This window comes from Oryzias latipes, chromosome 18 (assembly GCF_002234675.1).
Source record: "Oryzias latipes chromosome 18, ASM223467v1".
Taxonomy (NCBI): Eukaryota; Metazoa; Chordata; class Actinopteri; order Beloniformes; family Adrianichthyidae; genus Oryzias; species Oryzias latipes.
In genome coordinates this window covers 29,055,304-29,076,734 of record NC_019876.2, presented here as the reverse complement: position 1 = coordinate 29,076,734, position 21,431 = coordinate 29,055,304, and the positions used below count along the sequence as shown (strand labels likewise).

The 21,431-nt window shown below is 42.6% G+C and overlaps 1 protein-coding gene across 2 annotated transcripts in view; it reads right to left on the bottom strand.

Moving 5' to 3' along the window:
* Positions 1-2,125: 2,125 nt before the first annotated feature.
* Positions 2,126-21,431, bottom strand: part of eml3 (echinoderm microtubule associated protein like 3) — a 42,279-nt gene continuing 22,973 nt past the window's right edge. Inside the window, exons 4-24 of one of the 2 annotated variants that reach the window (XM_011487785.3) lie at positions 19,816-20,316; positions 18,374-18,484; positions 18,219-18,247; positions 16,944-16,979; positions 16,158-16,278; positions 15,813-15,962; positions 14,925-14,994; positions 14,666-14,776; positions 13,519-13,614; positions 12,524-12,658; positions 9,744-9,882; positions 7,642-7,793; positions 7,402-7,527; positions 6,375-6,506; positions 6,187-6,254; positions 5,692-5,780; positions 5,439-5,536; positions 4,558-4,645; positions 3,260-3,358; positions 3,033-3,163; positions 2,126-2,862 (exon numbers count right to left, since the gene is read on the bottom strand). In XM_011487785.3, the coding sequence (XP_011486087.3) occupies positions 2,656-2,862; positions 3,033-3,163; positions 3,260-3,358; positions 4,558-4,645; positions 5,439-5,536; positions 5,692-5,780; positions 6,187-6,254; positions 6,375-6,506; positions 7,402-7,527; positions 7,642-7,793; positions 9,744-9,882; positions 12,524-12,658; positions 13,519-13,614; positions 14,666-14,776; positions 14,925-14,994; positions 15,813-15,962; positions 16,158-16,278; positions 16,944-16,979; positions 18,219-18,247; positions 18,374-18,484; positions 19,816-20,316 (2,689 nt within the window). In that variant the 3' untranslated portion in view covers positions 2,126-2,655. The remainder of the gene's footprint in view (positions 2,863-3,032; positions 3,164-3,259; positions 3,359-4,557; positions 4,646-5,438; positions 5,537-5,691; positions 5,781-6,186; positions 6,255-6,374; positions 6,507-7,401; positions 7,528-7,641; positions 7,794-9,743; positions 9,883-12,523; positions 12,659-13,518; positions 13,615-14,665; positions 14,777-14,924; positions 14,995-15,812; positions 15,963-16,157; positions 16,279-16,943; positions 16,980-18,218; positions 18,248-18,373; positions 18,485-19,815; positions 20,317-21,431) is intronic. The other variant, XM_023965858.1, reaches the window with a different exon arrangement.

Below are 21,431 nucleotides of genomic sequence, written 5' to 3'. Positions count from 1 at the left end.
GATTTTAAATAAATCCTGGGTATAGTGACTCAGTGGGATTAAGTTGATTAAGTGCTAGAATGACACATGGGAAATCAGGGTTTGACTCTCAGGGGGTCGCGATGAGCTTCATCCAGTCTGAGTCCTTGGCCAAGACCCTTCATGCTACTGTCTAAATATGTAGCCACAAGGGGGACCAAGTCTGGGTTTCCCTGTGCCAGTCCCCAGCCCAGATAAAATGCAGGGTTGTGTCAGGAAGGGCATCTGGTGTAATAAAATCTCTGTCAAACCACCTGTGCCACTCAGTGAACGCGAATTCTCTGTGACGACCCCTGAAGGGAAATGCCAAAAAGTGAACAACACTCACAAAGTTTTATGGCAGGATTCCGTTTTTAGGGCGACTAACAGGTTGATTTAGAGGATGTTTCACTATCCCCCCAGAAACTGATCATAATGTCACGGCAGCATTTTAAAATTAAGGCTCAAGGTCACATATTACTGTTGTATTCTGATGCTGTAACCCTTGTGCTATCCTAGGCATTTTAACATTGGGAGTGGGTCATCTAGACCCACTAGACAGTGCTCTGAACCTTTTTTCTTCAATGATTTGTGATCTTCACTGGTGTCCATGGATTACATGAAATCTTTCCACCTTTATCCACCTTTGTCATGGTAGGGAGAACACGTCAATGTGAGGGTGGGGTCATCTGGACCCCATAAGATAGCACAAGGGTTAAAAGTGTCAGTTTGGACTTAATCTGCCTGCAGGTATCTGGCATAATCCCAAACTACATTGGCAAAACAACCGTCCTGTGGAAGTCATGGTTCCAGAAAGGAGAACTTAAATTAATCCATTAAATGATAATAAAACACTCAAATCATTTGAAAAGCTAAGGCAGGATTTCAACTTACCTCGGCAAGATTTCTGGAGCTATCTGCAGTTACGACACTTGTTAGTAACAACTTCTGGTTCCGTCACTGCGGTCCCATAAAGTTGCAGCAATTTACAGGACATCAAAGCTGTATTTAGACGTGGACACGGAGCTGCAGCTTATTATAGGATGTTATAAAGGATGATGACACCAACACATCATCTCTCAAGACAACCTTGAAACTGACTTGAATCTTTGCTTCACCAAGGCAGAATGGAATGGGATAACCAAAAATAGTAAAACAATGTCAAGGGAACTACGAACAAGAATGGTTCAATTTAGGATCCTACATAGAATTTACTGGACGCCCAGCAGGCTGCATGAGGTGGGAGTGTCATAAACATCTACCTGTTGGAAGTGTCAGGATGCTATAGGCATCCTTCTACACATGTTCTGGGAATGCCCAAAAGTTCAGAGGTAATGGTCATCCACGCATAATGAGGTGGAGAAAGTGGTTGGTCAAGACGTTCCCTTCCACAGCAGACGTTATGGAGTCTGTCGTGTACCATCTCCTCTCTCACAGTGGATCCAAACAACGGTAATGCTGGGTAGAAAACTGTTAGTGAAGGAATGGAAGGGCAAATTGGCTCCATCACTTCCCCACTGGCAGACCTCTCTGGGTCAACTTGCAGCGCTACAGAGGTTATCAGATAGATTACTGAACAGAGTGGATGACTTCAACGATAAATGGTCTCACTATTTTAAACACACAGATCAATGACATCTCCAGCTCAAGAAACCAGAAATGACCTCAATTCTCTGGTATGTAATGTTGTATCCATTTATGTATGTATAAGGGATAATGGTCAGATTTGATATTTATTTGTCTTTTTTGTTTTGCTAGTTTGTTTTGTTTTTGTTTATTTGGATGTTATGGGGTTGTTGTTTTTTTCTTCTTCTTTCCACAGTGAACTACATCTTATCTGTATATTTTGTCCTTGTGTGGAATGTTGTAATTTTGTCTTAAAAATGAAAAAGTTAAGTCATAAAAAAGTGTCAGTTTGGTTTTTCCTCAATATAAACGTTAACATTAATTCAAATGTCAACCCAAAAACTTGATAATACCTGATGACCTTCAACAGTAGTGGTCAGAACTCTTTGCAGAACTCTCTATTTTATTCAACATTAAGTCTCTAAAAAAAACTTTTAATCAGCCACCTTTTTATACACACTTGTTTAAAGAAAATCTTTCAAACACACAAAAAAACTCAAACTTTTCTGGATTGATGTATTTATTGAGAGCTTGACCATAACAATTTCACCAAGTATACTTAATGTTTGTATGAAACTGTCCCAAAGTTTGAATTATTGTGTGTGCAGTTTGGTTCAAAAATACTGTTTGTTTTATTGGAAAAAGTGTGTCACAGTCTATTGAAAGAATAATACAGGCCAACCAAACGCACTGTAAAGAATCAAAAAAGGTTTAAGAACTTTTTCAGGCACAGTGGGTTTTGCCATTAGGCAACAATTAAAGGAATTAAGAAAACGAGATTGATAGAAAACAGTCACAATGACAGCGGTGACCGCCAATAGCAAACATCACAGCGCTTCATGGTTCTTGACAGAAAGTAGCCCATCTTGTTACAGCAAGGATCATTTCCACAAGGGTTTGCACGTTAAAGGCATGAACGGTTAGAACAGTCATTTCATTATCTCTGTTGTTTGTCAAACTGACAGCAGTGGAGCAGCAAAAGCTTGGCTCCTCCCTGGCTCGGCTCCCGTCCTGTCGATAACATCTGCCCACCTAGCTTGCAGGAGGTTCAAGAGAACTGGTGGAGGTTGACGACGCAGATCCCAACTTGTCTTTGCTGTCCCATCTGTTTCCTCCTACCACCTTCCACTGAAGGATGCAAGTGTCCTTTCCGCCCATGGAGAGCAGGTGGGAGTCATTGTGGGTGAAGCACACGTTGGTGACGTGGCTGCCATGGCCATCGTACTTGTGGCTGGGTGCCTGGTAGAGGAATATCAGAAAAGTACTTTGAATGAGCATACAAGAGCAGGAAGCTGCTGAAGGGGAGCTTTTTTCCCTTTTAATGCTTAAGAAACTTGTGAATATGGACTTTATGTATGTTTATAAACTACCTAAGCTTTTAGACGTTGACTGTTGGATTTGTTTGTTACCTTAAGCTTTGGACAGGGGAACTGGAAAAGGTGGACCTTGCAGAAGTCATCAGCAACAGCCACGATCCTTTCACTATGGGAGCGGCACAAAGCATTGATGTCTGTGCCGTCGGAGCCCTCCAACCATACGCCTGTGAACACCACAAGCCAGACTCATCAGCTCAACACAAAATGATCCCATTTCCACGGAAGACCTGTAGAGACTAAGTTCTGCTGCTCCCTCTCACCCATAACATGGAAGCCCAGGACACAAGTGAAGGACGCCCATTCTCTGTCTTTGCTCTCAGAGCGGTTCCTTAGCAGTTTGCATCCTCCTGGGATGTCCCCTGTAGATAAATACATTCATCTGACGAGTAATCACACATATGACTGTGACACTTATGACTGCTTCAGGAAAGAAATGTGAAAGATTACAATGCAAAGATTTTCATGTCATTGGTCTAACATTGACCTAATCAACGCTAAGTTGACCAGTGCACAGCAGGGGGCTGAAGCTGGGATGATCATAGAACCAGGATGGATTTAGTTTAGTTATCTGTTGCTGCTTCACAAAACATTTTCAACGAAAAACTGAAACCAGACAGTTGGTATCCTGTCAGATGAGGCAGGTAAAGGGCTGGACAACAATGTTTTATAGCACGGTCCGAGTGAATACTCAATACTGATTGGCTGCTGGGTTTGCATTAAAAAGTGATAACACACAGTTATAACCGCACACCTAAAAACAAAAAGACCCGCTCACCTAGCTTAAATGTTCTGTTTCACTGCACTGGCTTCTTTAAAACAACGTTTAGCGTCATCATCTGGACAAAAACAAGGGAGGAGAACTTTCTCTCTGAACTGATGCTTTCTTTAACACATCGTAATCATCAGCATAAAGATCGCTTTCCTTTGCTGCTACAGTCGAGGTCGGTGTAGGCATAGCCGGCTAAGTGGCGCATTGTCATGTTACCATGACAACGCGCCACACCACATAACAAATAGTCTGCTTTATGTGAAAAAAGCGACCTAAAACGAAAAAATAACAAGAATAAAGTACTAAAAACTGATTGAATATTTATTTCTTATGCAAGTGACCATGGTTTAAGCGGGATAATGGCCTTTGAAGTGTGCATTATCTGAATTAACGCTCCGCTTCACGTCGGACAGTTCAGGCGTTTCATTTCTGATAAAGCACACTTTGTCAGCCATTATTACTTACATGTGTCTCTTTGTTATAATACAGCAAAATGAAGCGCGATGTAAATGAGTGTAAGCGTCCCATTTTGACTGAAGGACAGAAATTTCCAGAGTACTAAGCCCTCTTTGTGCCTATATTAACAAGTATAAATATTGATCTTTAGGTGCAATTATGGTGATAACTGAGACTTCAAAAACTGTTATATTTAATGATGAATAATCAATTAAGTTCCCAGATGGCGAAACAACAGAACAGGAAGAAGGAGATGTGAGCTGCTGAGTGTAACAGTGATGAACCGTGGCTGAATTTGAACTCGTTTTAGTCATTCTAAGTGTCTTCACTTACAGTACAGGATCTCGTAGTCACCAGAGTTAGACATGATGTACCGCCCATCCTTGGACCAATCCAGGTGAGTTATGAAGCTGGAGTGTCCCTGATTGGAGAGACACGAAAAGACAAAACATTCCCTTCTTTAAAAGAAATATCATGGATTTTTATTCCAGTTGACAGACGTTTAGTCGGTCTGTTAAACCTTTTGGAGCTTTAAATTGAAGGATTTACACAGTTTCATGAGGCAAAATGCCACCAATAGGGACGTAGTGTGATGATGACAGCATGTGATCCTTGGCCCATGAAATTGACAATATTGTGACCATTCAACAATGATTTATAAACTTCTAGACAATCTTTAACTGGACACCAATGCTTTAGAATGCACACTGTGTATAGACTTTGGGGTTAAAAGTAGTTGAAGAATCTTATCATTTCCAGGTGCCAACTCTGTTGACACCCATTTATGCATCATTCTCTTTTCAGTCTGGGGTAAGATTACGTTTTTATTTATAGTATTTTTTTTTGGGTAACACTTATAAATAAGGTACTGTTTATTAATGTTAGTTAATGCATAATTAAGTATTATTTAACTATCAAATAACATATAAACAGACGCTTTTATGCATTACTTAGCATCACTGAGTGTTTTACCTGATTTATTAGTTATCAATACACTAATGTTTGTTGTTTAACCTTACTTAATGCATTACAAAGCATCAATAAAAGCTTCCTGATGGAAACGTGTGCAGCCTGGACCTCTGAGGAGACGTGACGATAGCCTTGTTCATCTGTGCAGCTAGCACTCAAGATAAAGATGGTTGAAGTTTGTTTACAATGTTTGTTTTTTTGTAAAGAGAAAAAGATCATAAAAAAATGTATAAAACGTGACTCACATTACACTTCCCGAAGCGAGTGTAGCGGCGCCCTTTCTCTGTCACGTTGTAGATGTAGATGAAATTGTCATGGGATCCAACAGCTAAAAAGTTTCCATCTGAAAAAAAGGATTTAAGTCCTGATTACACCCCCATGTTCAAATGCTTCACAGATTAGGAGCTGCAGTTTAAACGATGTATAATTTAAAAAACGTGATAGGCATTCATATAACTAGTGGTATTTCTACAGTCAGAAGAAATGCAGATGTCTGACCGGGGGAATATCTCATGACAGACAGCTGTTCGTTGCCATCAACAGATTCAGAAATCACCTCCTGGGTCAACAGGTCGAGGACCACCCACCTGTTTGACGAGAACATCCAAAAAGATCATTCAGAGAAGAAGCAAAGGGAAGACTGACAAGAAAAACAGAACTACAGTCTGTCCAGTGTTCCCGGCAAACATTTATACAAACTATAGCAATCCTAAGATCGTTAAAGAAAGCACAAACACTGGTTTTTAGACAAAAGAAAAGAAAAACATGGACCACTTAAACAGAAAATAAACCAGAAATACAACATGAATATCGAGAAGATCTCTCACTGAAGTCAATGTTTCTGTAGTGTTTGTAAGTTTTAGGAAACTCCCTTTACAGACTGAAAATTCTGCAGAGTTTTGATCAAATCCCAGCTATTCTGGGTTTTTCACAGAAAATTATGCAAACATTTCCATCCACTTGTCTTTAGTGCTGTTCTGTTGGCAGAACTACCTTCCCGTGTTGAGGCCGACTGAGACGGTCGATCCGTTGGGGCAGAAATCCGCGCACAGGCCGTACTCCTGCAGGAGACGCATAGGAGTTACTTCAATGTGAATATAAGGAGGAGACGACATGTACACCGTTGTTTGATCACAAATGCTAGATGGATGGGAGCAGAGGTTGGGATGGGTGAGCCTCACCTCCAGAGAGACGCTCCAGCTCAGTCTGTGCTCCTCTGCCTCCCACAAACACACCTGCCGGTCGTGGCCGCAGGTGAGGAAGAGGCTCTGAGACGGGTGGGACGCCAGCCCCCACATCTCATCCACGTGACCCTGACACACACACACAGGGATGAATACACACACACACACACAGGGATGAATACACACACACACACACACACAGGAATGAATACACACACAAACAGGGATGAATATACACACACACACACACACACACACACAGAGGAATGAACACAGGGACATGAACACAACACACACACACAGACACACACAAAGAGGTCAGTGGTTTGTAGTACCACAGAAGTACCAAGCAGTACCTTTAGAAACCTCTGCATCAGTCAGTCAGCAGGACTACTGTCAGTTTGTAGGACAGTTGATCCAAATATGACCGCGTGATCACGAACACATCATCACTGACTCTTTACACCTCGACAGCTAAAGCACCGATACTCATTACATTAGTATTCTGCTCATGCTTTACCATAGCAAAGGAAAATACTCTGACTTTACTTTTTACAAAGGTACACGCTCAGGAACATCAAAGCTGATGGTGGTTTTTACCCTCAGCACGGACATGTCCTGTCAGTGGAAGGGGCAGATCAGTGACAGTTACCCCCACTCACAGGTTAGAGAACACGACGGACGAAGGACTTGTTTATGGTAGATTTTTACCGTAGCACATGTCTTTTGAGTATTTGTACACATTACCACATAGTCATAAAATGCTTTCCATGAGCAGCAGGATAATGCTTATATTCAGCCACCAGGTGGCTCCAGGTTTGGATTAGACATTTGAAATAAAGGCAAACGATATCCTGTGCATTCAACTGGAAATGATTCACACAACATACTTTAGATAATCTCTGTTGATTAAATCAGACTTTACAGACCACCTCTGTTGCTACCGATTAGTCGATGTTTAGGCTCAGAATTTCGGACAGCAGGCGACGACGACAATTTTAGAGTATTGAGTGCATCGTTTTACCTGTACAATCGCCAAAAACCCATCAGAGAAGGTTCCTCTCAGAATGGCGTTTCGCGTGGTACCAACCAGCAGCTCCTCCTCGTCCATGGCGGCAATGGTGCGGACCGTCCCAAACTTCTCTGGAATCTGGGTAACCCAATAAACCAAAGTATTTTCTCTCTATGTGGACATTGTATGGCCCAGCTGTCTGCACAGCAGAGGCGACAGACAGACAGAAACAGGCCGAACATCGTGATTCACCTCACACTCTCTCTCTGGAGCCAGATCGGCGCTCCAGCGGATGATCTTACGGTCCTTTCCCCCTCCACTGAGCAAGGCACCATCCTGCAGGGTGCAGAGGGTGAACACACTCCCTTCATGGGCTCTGGTCTGACGCATTATCTGATAAGTCTCTGTTAAAAAAAAAGAGTTTTGCGACATTTATCATTTGTGGTCTTCTTTTTTTTTTTTACGTCTTTACGATTTGCTCCAATACTTTACCTTTAAAACAGTTTTTAACAGTTCAGAGTGAAACTGAGCTCAAACTGTATGTTTTATGTCAAAGATCTAAAATGTATCAATAAAAGTAAAATATAGAAAATCTAAAAAAAGGCAAAGAAAAAGTCAAAAGAATGTGAAAAATGTATCTTAAAATAAAAAGACCCGTCTGTGTGTGACTGGGTGAATGGGTCTGTGACTGTAAAGCGCTTTGTCCTTGTAGGAATAAAGGCGCTATATAAGTATACACCATTTACCATCTCTAGTAAACTCTATAAAAATATTCCAAGAATGTATCCCCAGGCGTTTCACATTAATGTGTCATACTTCTAGTTGTGTTTGTCTTATAACAAAAGTTTCAAAGCTAAAATCCTTTTTTAAACCTTCATGTTTTGAATGAAAACAATATTAGTGGTGAGTTGGCGTCATTTCTGATGTGAAACAAACCATGACTGTTCTAAGAAAAAAAGAATCTGCAGATATTTTTGATACTTGATCTGCATATACTATGAAGATTTCTGAAACAGTGCTATCTCTGTTTTTTCTGATATAGTGTTATTTTCAATCATAGTCAGGATTTTCCTGCACATATTTTAGATCAGTGTTTTTCAACCGGTGTGCTGTGGGAAATTGCCCTCATTCACTGATCTAAAAACATTTTCCATCTCCAGGATTTCAGCTCTGTGTTCATCCAAACAGGCCCTGATAAAACACTGAGTAGTTAGGAATATGAAAGATCATAAAATACTTTTTTTGTGTTTATTTGATTCTATTCAAGACATTTTGATAAGAATGACGGTACCACGATTTAGCTGCAGCTATAACTGTTTTAGGAAAAGTCCCGCCCCTTCAACTGTCTCCACCAATCATTCTTGGAGGCTTAATCACACGTCATCAGTCTGACCAATCAGAAGTGGTTAAAGTCTTCACTTCCTTGTTTTGATTCTGCTCATAAAGTCTCTCAGTTCCAACAAAAATACCAGCTAAAGCTAGTCTTTAGTGGTGTAGGTTTCCACAGAATCCGGTGTCAGACCGTGGAACAAGCGAACAAAACAATGAAGCTGCATTCAGCGGCTGTTTGCACTACATCTCCCATGATGCATTGGGTTAAAGTGACAGCGTCTCTGCACTACAATCAGTCTTACTTCTTCAACGTCTTGAAACCACAACGAACACATCAAACAGTTTTTAAATCTTCTAACTTCACTTTTATTGCATCTTTTAGAAAAAAACAGCTGCAACTTCCAACTTTTTCTGCCACAATTATCACAAAAATGCATGTGAGATCATGGAGGGGCTGTAGATCAATACAAACTATGTGTTTCTCCTTTTTTATAAGTTTTGGATGCTGGTGTGCCGCGGGATTTTTGTCAAGGTTAAAGTGTGCCGTGGCTCAAAAAAGGTTGAGAAACACTGTTTCAGAGAGCCGATCTGCATGTGCTATGCTGATTTACATGATAATTAAGTCATTCATCTTTGTCATGTGATTTATTGATACTTAAGTCTTCTTAATGACCTGAAACTGTGTTGGTAAGGCATGGATATCTGCTAAAAGTTATGAACCGGATAATTATAGATCATATAATAAAAATGGTTACGGTAGAACAGGATTATATGAGTTTGCTTCCTTCCACTCCCTTTCAAGCAATCTTTGATTTAATGTCTAACTAGGTTTGATACGTCTTTGTACGAATGTATAACTGCTGATTGGATTGTTTTGTGCATTATTCTGGCTTTTATTGCTTGAAATAAACCATTAAAAACCCCCAGAGTCTTTGAACTCAGTGGTTTCAAACAGAAACGTGTCCCGATGCAGCGGTCCTCACTGCAGAGCGTGCTCCATGGGACTGAACAGACTCACTGACCTTTTGCTCCTTTACCCAGAGTTTTCACATCAGCCGCTGACTTTCCCCAGGTGAGGATGTTCCCCTCCGAGTCTCCGGTCAGAACGTCTCCGGTGAGGCCAAAGGCAAAGCACTGGATGAACTTAGGCTTCTTGTATTTCTAAAACAACAAAAATAATCCTTTTACAAAGCTAGAACCCTGACTCTGAGGGGGCACCTGCAGCCACTCCCACAATGCACCTGCTGCACAGGTTTTGGACACTTTACTACCAAAACCAGGAAGTGAGCATGGATGGGCCCCCCCTAAATACAAGTCCAGCCAATCCGTGCAAAAGTAGACTTTCTGTTTGTATGAGCAGGAAAAAGTAAAAGTGTAACTTAAGACGGGTTTTCCAGAAAACTAAGACCCACACTGCAAATGCTCAAAATAAAAACTATTACTCTCTTTGAACTGTCTTTTCTTCTCTCACAAGAGAACACGTTTTTGGAAACTCTGTTTATAAGCTGCAAAATCTGCATTTAGCTTTTAAAAAAAAACACATCTGTACTGTCTATACCAGGATACCAGGGGTCGGCAACCTTTTTTACTCAAAGAGCCATTTGGGACCGCCCCTAATAAAAAAGAAAGCACCCGGAGCCACAACCCGTTTTGACATCATTATATATATTACGCATGTATATATTATATCAAGGGTGCTCATTACGTCGATCTTCAATGACGTGAGTGTAGATCGCGGGCCAGAAAAGATTAAAAAAAAAAGTACTTCTTTAAAATCCACCAAAGTCCTCACTGAGAAGTACGGGACTTGATTGACATGTAGATTGCCCAATCGGACATCGTCTGAAGCATACGTCGCTGCAAATGCACATTATGTTCTTTAAAGGATGATACCGCGTGTGGGAGGAGCTACTGGTTCTGGTCTGATCGCTGCATGGAGCGATGTGTTTGTCAATTCATGGTAGACACGGAGAATGTGGAGAGATCAGGTTTATTATTTTGAAGAGTTCTACTTGGTAATCATGTTTCCATGTTTGAGTTCATAAAATCATCCAAGAGAAAGTCTCTGCTTCAACTCCCGCAGTGAAAGCTGCGTCTCAATCTGACGCCGTGTTTGCATCTCTCTGACAGAGTTTGAAGCCAAAGCCCCTCCCCCGCCTCTCCACCTGCTTTTCCTCTCTACCTGTTCACCTGTTCACATCCTCTGCAGCTGAGAGTTGGTTTCCCCCGCGCTCCTCAGTGTGTCCTACACAGAGAGCGCAAAACACGATAGTCGGGGCGCTCCAGCGCAGCACAAGGATGAAAGAGCCGGACGCAGGATAGAGCGGGTTAAGCAAATGAATGGAAGAAGGCGGCCCGCTGAAGAAATATTCAATATTGTACACATTTTATTATTAGTCTGAACTATCTTTTATTTAGAAAAATCTTTTATTTTGCTAAATCAGTCCAGTACGAAAAAAAAAACATCAACAAAAGTTATGTTGGGGGGTTTTTGGCTGGGTCTGGCGGTTTTCAGATGAATTTTTGGCTGGAAAACTGTGACTCTATCTGGCAACGCTGGCGGGAACTCTCAGTCTGTCATCAGTCTCTGCCCCACGGCATGTCAAGATCCCGGCAGAAGATCGGAGTGTTTATTGAAGCCGCCCCGCGTGTCTCCTCCTGCTATCAGCTCTGCAGGTCTCGCCCGATAAATACGAGCTCATTACGAAGCTGTTTTTTACGTGGCACTCGCTTCGTGCGGAGCCAGCAGCGCCTTTGAAATGCCATGAAAAATGAAAAAACTAAAATAAAATTTAATTATTATAAAATACTCATTATTTTCCAAAGTCACAGGGAGCCACAACAGATGGATGAAAGAGCCACATGTGGCTCCGAAGCCATGGTTGCCGACCCCTGGTCTATACTATCAAGGAGGAGCTTGAAGACAGTAAAACCTTCATAAACTAAGAAGCTGAAGCCGTTAAAAGAAACGATAAAAGGAGTTAAAGAAGGAGATAAACTAAAAGATCAAGTATTTTACTTTAATGCAAGTCCACTGTCTGAATGTTACTCAAATCAAGACAAACACCAAAATACTCAAAGTAAACTTTGTGCAGTGCAAGAGTGTGATTTCTGGACATACATTTGGTGATGTTTACATTTTAAATAAAAGAAAATGTGAGTGAAAATGCCGTCATAACTGCAGTCAGTACCAGGATTTTTCTAAGTTGCAACAGACTAGTGATTTTCAATGCCTGAGCATTTCTATGTGTGTTTATTTACGGCAATAGGCCAGAGTGATGTCATCCAGGAGGGAAAATTCTCTATATGACTAAAATACTCAAACCTGAAGACATCCGGGACGGTCTTCCAGTTAACCTGATCTCCACAGACGGACCTGAAGATACCTGACATACAAAGCTGTGCCTTTTTTCTAAAGGGCCTTTATCGTGCAAAATTCATGTTTTTGAGCTTTTAGGTGAATTACAATGTTCATTCCTCACTATAAATAAACCCAAAGAGGTCTTTTGGTCCATTCATGCATTTCTGAGTATTCTGCTTAAAATAAATAATTCTGCAGTGTGTCAAAGGTCATACATGATCATATATATGGATATAGTTTACTCTGATCGGCTTAGGGAAAGCATCCAATAGGATCTTTTGAGGTTTTACTTCACTTTTCTCCCAGAAAAGGTTGATCCTATCATTTCTTCACATTGACAAAACACTCATTATTGCAAAATGTGAAAAAAGTCTTAAAAAAGCCTTATTGAAGCTGTCTGAAAGAAGGAAAAAGGTGGAAGTGAACGTCAGCTGATCTTACCCCAAAGATGCCCTGTTTCTTGGTGAACTGTCCCCCACTGAGTGTCCAGAAATACACGTGTGATTTCCCACAGGTGATGATGTTGTTGCTGTCGCTGGGGTTGAATTCGACAGCGAACACGGCCTCGTTGGTGCTCTGCAGAGGCAACAGGACGGAGCGCTTCAGCAAAAACACTGGAGTGTGGATGCAGAACGCTGAATTAGTCTGGTGTGCTTTCCGACAAAAGACCCCTCAATCTCATTCGTTTGACCTCTGGCCTATGATGTCGGTCTTTACATCACGCACTCTCGGTTACGTTTCTGTGGTCGGTTTTACCGAGTTGGCGTTTTTGCAGTGGGCAGCAGTGTTGCAGTTTCAACGCGTCGCATTGTGCCGCTCACTGCTTCCGTCTTTTCCAAACACATTCCAGGAGACTGAAGTCATCTGGCGCACAGAGACCCGCTATCAGTCCGTTCAGCTTCAGTCACTCGCCCTGATGCACCAACAGATGAACCTGAACTCTCTACCGCTGGGTCATAGAAAGACACATAGCTGAACTTTCTGAAGACGTGCAGTTTAGCCTCTTCTTTCAAACGTCTCAGAATTGTGGGACCGGCGGGTTCTGTGGTCTGCTGCACCCCTCCCACCTCGTCACTCAGGATGGGAATGGCGCTTGCCTGACATCTTTAAAGGGTAGAAATGTCCGTGAAGTAACGTTCTTTGTTGGTTTCCTCCTCAAGATGAAGCACAGATGCTTTTCATTGCTCCTCCCCTGGTTGTGGTCCACTTTGTGGCTACCGTTTCTAAGACAGTGAATGCTTTCCTGCCCCAAACTAGCGGTTTGCAGTATTTTCTGTCATCGTGTACGAGACTTGCAACTTGGCTTAAACCGTTTTTGTAGCGCAGAAAACCTACTACTTTTATAAACACGCACACACATGCAACAGCACATTTGTAGACTTCTGGATCTAGCAGCTTTTCAGTTGAGAGGATTTGTTTTCCACAGCAGTTTTTACCTTAATTTCTGCCACCTTGGTCTCCTTTGCACAGTCCCATACTGAGAGCATGTGCTCGGTGGAGTCATCAATCACACATAAGAACCCACCGGAATCCTGAAAACAGTCAGAACACATTTCAGAGAGACTCTTTCTCTGTGTTTGGCCTTCCTGAACAAAAACAAATGGAGACATTTCTGCTCCCCTTACAGTTTAAGCATTTTTAGAATGTTCCTTATCTGGCTGTTATATTTTGCTTGTTTTATCTTAGTTATTTTTGGTGTTTAGCACTTGGTGTTTCCAAGAAAGTGCTACAGCAATATTGCTTGCTTGCTTGATTGGTTAAGTGATGGATTGATTGATTGATTGATTGATAATCTTCTAACCACAAATCAGAAAACACTAATTATGAATGGGTAAAATGGGTCCGGTGGCTGAAGCTCCTGCCAGTCAGACCCAGCTAGATGTAGGACCCATTGGAAAAATGGTGCTGTGGCGGTTGGATGCCTTGGCATCCCAATCCGTGGAGGCCAAATGTAGCCATCATGGGTCCAGATGGCCCCGGGAAGCCTCAGGCAGAAGGTTATTGATCGACTTGTCGTTGTGTCATTTGATCTTGGACACTTGAGGGGCGATCAGGGCAGAGCTCCAAATGGGATTCAATGACGTAGGAGAAGGCTGGACAGACTTGGTGGACTCAAACGTCTTGTGAGAGTGCAGGTAGTAATGGGGGCTGGGGACAGGTCCAAATGGACTCTTGCTCATGAGCGAGTGAAAGACTGAACTGAACCGGAGGATAGGTGCAGCGGCCGGAGGGATTAAAGGAAAAGCTCTGGACTTACTTGTAGATTCGTGTTTCTATACTGAACTATGATCATGAGCTTTGGGTCGTGACCAATAGAAAAGACTCCTTGAGTCTTGGATGGGGGGACGAAGCCGCTCACCCTGGGGGAGCTCAGAGAAGTGTCACTGATGCTCCCCATCACAAGGGGTCAACAGATGTGGCTTAGGCATCTGTTCAGGACCCCTCCAAGATTGGGGAGCTGTTTGGGCCGCATGTCACAGGGTTGAGGTCCAGGCTAGACCTCAGTCTACATACAGACTGCTGTTCCCACCACCAGACAAGCTGCAGGTGATAATTGTGTTTGGGAAAATGGAATCAACTGACAGCAGAGGAGAACGCCAACGATCCCACTCCTCTCTGGAAGGTTCCCAGGCCGATCTGCTGCAGTGTGACCAGAGTGTTGGAGTCCCAGATGTGAACACACGACTGCAGAGGCTAAAACACAGCAAACACAAACTCATGATATGGCTGCAGAAGACAATGCAGTACAACATTTGATGGTTTGTGTATTTTTAGGCTAATGTTTGTGTAGATTTTACATAGAAACCCTTTGGGGTTTATGTCTTTCTGCGGCGGCAGTCACCTTCCCGTCTTTGTCCACGCCCGCCGTCTGACCAGATGCCACCCGCACTTTGTCAGGATGGAGGGCCAGACTGCAGAAAAAAAGGACTTACATGTTTAGAAGGTTTTAACAGGCGTGACCGAGGTGACCTCCAATGGGGGGAGGGGGGGCATAGTCTAGTAAACCTTCATGTAAGGTGAAAAATTGTTAATGTAGTTTTTTTAAAACTTCCTTGAAGCAGTACACTGGTCAATCAGAATTGACTATTGCACAGAACGTTTAAAAACACGCGTGTGTAAAAGAACCATCGTACAAGAAAAACACACACACCAGTCGGAATAACTAAGCATATGACAAATAGACAAAAGGAAAAATGATTACCGTACTTTCTTGCACGGTAATCATTTGTACGGATTTTGGACAGCAGGCATGTCCAAAGTCTGGCCCGCTGGCTGCATTTGACCCACCCCTCCCTTAGCGACCGTATTCAGCGACCATTTCAGCGGTCTGTCTGTCTGTCAATCAGTCATTAAACAGTTCATTTGAATTGTTAATAAAATAGTTCAAATAATGAAAACCGGTTGGTCGTCACACATTTCCATATCTGGCCAAATGTTTGGATCCCCTGATCTCCAGTTAACACTTGCCTTTGTATATGAAACAACTTTTCTGCTGCTTTTTAAACTAAGTTTTTGCACTTTTGCAAATAAAAACAACTTTATTCAACAGAACAACAGATAAAAATCTGTTTACGTTAAACATATATTGGTTCACTATTCGGTCAAAATGATACTGAGCAGAACGAAGCAAGTTCTTCCTAAAGGACGGCCTCTGGACTGGCCGATAACATCCTGGTTGAGTCAAAACCCAAAATGGGAAAGAACTGATGGAAAATCTCTGCATGCGTACCTGCGAACACAATCCGTGTGCTTTCGATAGTGTCTTTGCGTGCTGTCTTTGATGTGGTAAAGCACAATAACACAGGCGATAAAGTAGACGGCCTCGCCTGTGGGGAGGAAGTACAGGTTGGCCCGGCCGTCACGTCCACGGTAGCCATAGCTGAGGTCCAACAGTTAAGGGAACTGAAAGGGTTCTAGTAAAACAGGATCTCATGACATCATGTGTCACTCAAGACGTGTTGCCAGGATCACAGAGAGATTTACAACCCAATCAGGAAACTAGCAACTTTCCTCTGGTGCAGTCAGACGAAGATAAAACCCTGAAGAGGACCGCTTTCCCCATCTGGAAGGATACACCCAGTCCAACTCCAGCCGCTCCAAAGGAAGCTCCATCTTCAGGTCGTCATAGTTCTGAATGTTGGAGGGGACGTACATGGTGATGGGTCGGCCGCGGATGAACATTTTGATTGACTGTCCTGTAATGCAGATGAGAAAGTAGCAGAGCTTCACGTGCACACATGGTGCACACACCGTGCACACATGGTGCACCATCAACCCTCCCACTCCACACTGCTTACAGCCTTCTGCAAAGGTTTACATTCTTTAAAGGAGAAACGTCTCCATAACGACGGTTCCTGTTTTTTTTAGACTGATGATTAGAAATGTCTGCTCATTAGAACCAAAGACAACAAGTATCAGGAAATTAGGACTGAGAATACTAGCAGGACAAAACACAGGTCAAATAATCTGGAAGAAGCAGCCAGAAATCCTGATAATGAAGCTACCAGGCAGGAGAAAAAAGAAGGACTTTAAAAAAGGAAGTTCATGGATAAAATGACAAAGAAAGAGAGAGGCGGATGTGACAGAAGATGATCCAGAATTCAGGAAGAGATGGAGACACCTCCCTCTAAAGAGACGAAACCCTAAAGAAGTTACATCAGAAGATTATATATGATTTAGTTCTGTTTTAAAGCAACCAACCCATTGCTGGCACTGGCCATTTAATTATGAACGAAAATTGGGCTTTGGAGGACAAAACAATATTTCAACTCCAAGAACAAAAGGCTTTAGCAAGAATGAGGTGAAAAGGTCAAAAATGTTCCTGTAGTTGAACCTGCAGAGCATGGATTTGGAGGCGTACCTTGGCTGTAAGTTCCTCTTCTTGAGCCGGGTGATCCTGTGTGAAAAAAAGTCCCAACAAATGAACAAAGAGGAATATAGGAACTGCAGGACTTTTGTAAATGTAAACATTACAGCCTTTCCAGTCTGTTTCTATAGCAGCTGTTCTGCTCTCCATTTTAAAACAAGCAGTGATGCGTTTAAAAAAGGAAAAGGTTAAACCGAGTTAAATGTTTAAAACCATTGCCTGGTTCGAATGGAACCTGTGACATCACAATTCATCAGCACTCTGCCACATTCCAGTGGAGACGGTCTAAAAGAGATTGGCCCTTAGCGGATGTGGCCCCTAGGGCCACCATAAAAGGAAAAAAACAGAATATATTTAACAAAAAATTAGAGAAACATTTTACAAGAGTAAAATTGTCAAAATTTCATGACATTTAAATCATAAAATTTTAAGAAAAAAGCCATAATTTTACAAGAATAAATTGTCAAAGTTTTAAGAGAGTAAAATTGTAAAATTGTCAACATTTTCAGAGAATAAAACCATACAATCATAAAAAAGTCAACATTTTAAAAGAAAATACTCATAAAATAATAGGGAAATGTTAAACATTTACCAGAATAAAGATGTACAGTAATGAAAAAAAAACTGACCAAGTTACAAGGATAAATGTGGAAAATAATACTTTAAAAGCTTTAAATTTAGCAAGAAAAGAGTTACGTGTTTTTCAATAATAAATCATTACACTTAGTTTTTTTAAAAGTTTCAACAAAGACAATCAAACGTGACCGTTTAATTTATGCTGCGTGAAAAATCCAGAATAATGGGATGGACGCCACACTCCTTTTTTTAATCCCACGTTAAATCTGCAGCCCCACGTTTCCACCCACACAGAGAGTTTTCATGGAACAGATGTTCAGACCTGAACGCCGCTTACTGAAGTTCAGGCGTCAATGTGTTTTCAGTCTTTGTGTGTTTGAGCAAAAGGCAACGGCAGAAGGAAGGTTTCAGAACATAGACGTGCATTTCCATGTAAAGAACCTCGTTAGGATGTATTCAGTCAGAACCAGAACTTTCTACGTTCTTCTCCATCCCGTCACGGTTGCCACAGCGAATCAGCTTTCACCGATCCGTAGAGAGATTTTTACAGCAGATGCCTTTCCTGGCACAATTTTATCCAGGCTGGGGACAGGCACAGGGAGACCCCCCCCCCCCCCGCTCGTGGCTACATATTCTGCTTCGGTTTAATGCTTCTGCTGAGTTTTTACTGTGTTCAAAGCTCCGTTTCCTCACCTGCATTGGAGATCAGCTCTTTGGCCCGACTGTAGAGACAGAAAACAACTGTTTGCCTCATTGCCTTCATGCACTGATCCATCGCTCCTGTGATGCTTCCAGCCTGGCAGCAGGTCTCCAAAAGATGGTTACACAATCAATAAAGCATGACTCACTTCTCCAGACTGGGGGAGCGGGTCAGGAGGTTTGCCGAAGATGCTGCCTTCTTGTCCAGACGCTTCCTTTGCCTGTCCGCATTCGATAGCTTTTCGCTGTTCCTACGAACCCTACGACACCACAAGATGCAAGGCTCAGCTTTCAGCAGAAGAATGTCCTCAGAAAAAGGAGATTTTTAGACACACAAAGAAGAAGATGGAAGACAAAATCATGCCTGCAGAGAAACGATTAGGATTGTGTTTGGGAACCTGATTAGGAAAGATGAAAAAGTTCTTGCACAAGTTAGACATCAAACACCCCCCATGCAGGAAAAGCCATCTTTGATGCTGTTGTTGACATCTTTACTCAGAAATCAAACTCCTTTTCTCAGACCTTGCTTTGTTTATTCTCTTTTTTCTTCCTTATTGTTCAAAAATACTGTTGGGTTAAATTACGTCCATTCTTTCCATCACTTCCCTCGCAATGCAACAGAAACTAGGCGTATGGTGGAAGACCCCCCCCCAGCCCCCCGATCAATCACTAATATACTAAAGTCTCCATTATTTGGACTGTAAATGAATCTTTGCTCTTTGTTCAAGTTTGTCCTCTGGAGTGAGATGAAACTTAAACTTTTTTCAGATTTAATTTGATAATTGTTCTGCAGATAGGCTCCTCCCACTTCCTTTACCTGCTTGGACCCTCTCAGAGTTAGAGAAACACCTGAATTGCTGTGGTTTAGGATGGACTCAGCTGTTCTGCTCTACACCTGTCCTCTGTCGGCTCGTTTTTTCCTCCTGGCTTTACTAACTTATCGGTTTCATCAGCAGATGTTTTTCTTTCTAATGGTTGTGGTTATAAAACAGAAGGTTTTGGGAATTTGTGTTTGTTCACTTCACTGCTGCAGTTGTGAACTCTCGCTTTATAAATACGTTTAAACTGACAATAAAAAAAACTTGTAGAAAAAAAAAGAAATCTCGTGGAGCATCCAACATTCTCCAGGCATCCTACCTATTCATCCAGGTATTTATCCAATAGCGTCCTGCAGGAATAGTAAGAGTGAGCTGAAGCAGCAGCTTCCGCTCAGAAAAGAAGATTTCATTTCATGCAGGAGAGCTACAGAACAGCCAGATCAGAGAGAACATGCACCAGAAACGTCTGCAAAACCCAGTTGTGAGGAGGATCCCGGTGGACTGCAGGTCCAGGAGGTACGAGGGAACGTCTGGGAGGACGATCTCAATGTTTCCTATGCTTTCTGTGTCGACTCAAACAGATTCTGGACGTGTTACGAAAGAATCCATTAGACAGAAAAGGAAAAACAACAACCGACTGTCTCCGTTGGTTTTTCTGAGGAGGCACAACAGGGTTTTGCAGAGCAGTTCAGAAGATGATTGGTTCCTTCAAAGCCATGCAACCAGAAAAAAGATTCTTTTGGTTAGCGAGCATTCGGGCAAAGGTCACGCACAGGGTCTTCTCCCCCTCCTGGATGGTGGACAGCGGCCCGGAGCGGGAGCTGAGGTTTTGGGTGGAGCTTGACAGTGAGGCTGAGGAGGAGCCTGGCTCCTCTGAGGAACAGCTCCCGTCATGCGAGTCCTCCCTCTGCAGGCCTCGGACCAGATCCGACTGGACGCTCTCCTCCATCGATGACGTCAAGCTGAGTTCCTTTTCCTGCTCTCCTCCGTCATCCTGTTGGTCCTCATCATCCTCTTCCTCATCCTCCAGACCAGGGACACGAACAAGCTTGGCCCTGCTCTCGTTGGGCAGCGTTTGGTCACAGAGACAGCCGCCCTCCGGATCTAGGCTCTTGTCGTTCGGCGGGAGCGTGTTCTGGTCGGGTTCTAGCGCTGACGGAGTGGGTTCCGTCTGAGTGGACTGGTCCCTGGAAGCTGGTCTGCTCTGAAGCTCCGCTGCTGCTGGACTTCCTGTGTGGCCGTTAGCACTGTTCACAATGTTGTGTGACGGTTGGCTGGAGATGTTTGAAAGGTTGGAAAGAATGCAAACCGATGGCACGTTAGCATGAAATCCACACATGAACCCAACCAGAAGAGGAGCAGCAAAATGAAGCAGCAGCCTCTACAGATCCTCTCTGTGACTCCTTCAAACATTAAACTATATAATAGAGCTATAAGTTATGGGAATCAGCTATTTATTATTATAAATGACACAATTAAATGATGCAGTAGATTTAGAAGACGAAAGCTCACTGGAAAGAATTAAACTAGAAAAAGATCAAGCTGTGTGACAGCTAGAGGGACTTTAACTTGTGTCTACCTGCAAACAAACATCCATATTTTTTTTTTTACTGAACACATTTAATGGGGTTTATCAGAACCAGGACCGGGTCAAAGGCCCACACTGCTTTGGCGAACCGTCCATATGGTTGTTTAGGTGATTGTCTGAGCTTTAGGACGTTCAGGAATGTTCCTCCACGAATGAAGGAATTGTTTAAAGTTTTTTTATATAAATGCAGATTCTCATTTATATCACAAAATCTAGATTTCAAATCAGTCACACTGATTAAAAAAATGTGATGTGGAGAACACCACGGCCTTCAGAACAGCCTTACAGGGTCTTTATCCTGCTTTTCATTAGCATTTCAGAGTAAAGTACCTCCGTATAAATCATCAAAAATGACCTTTGGCCCTCTAAAGAACCATCCTATTTCAGAAATATTTGTTTTTTTGTAGCTCATTTTACCACCTAGAAGTAAGACGATTCAATCTCTGAGGCTCCGCCTTTCACTTCTTGTGGGTGTCGCCCATTTCGTGACATCATCCTAGAGTCGGCCTCGCCCCACGAAAACAAACGACATCCGAACTTTGGCAAAGATGGACGTTCGTATTGTTCATGAAAAAGGAAAATCGATAGCCGATTATCGCTAGCTCCACTGAGAAAGTGGGCGTGTCTGTTAGCGTGGGGGTGGGGCTGGTGGCACAGACTCTTCCTGGAAGGGGCAGTTCCTCACTTTGTGATGTCACAATGTGAGAATCCGCTGATTTTGTGGATTGAGAGGCTGGTGGTCAGAGAGCAGCTTTTTAGAGGAATCCTCAGAAATGTGTGAACGGATCAAAATACCGGATT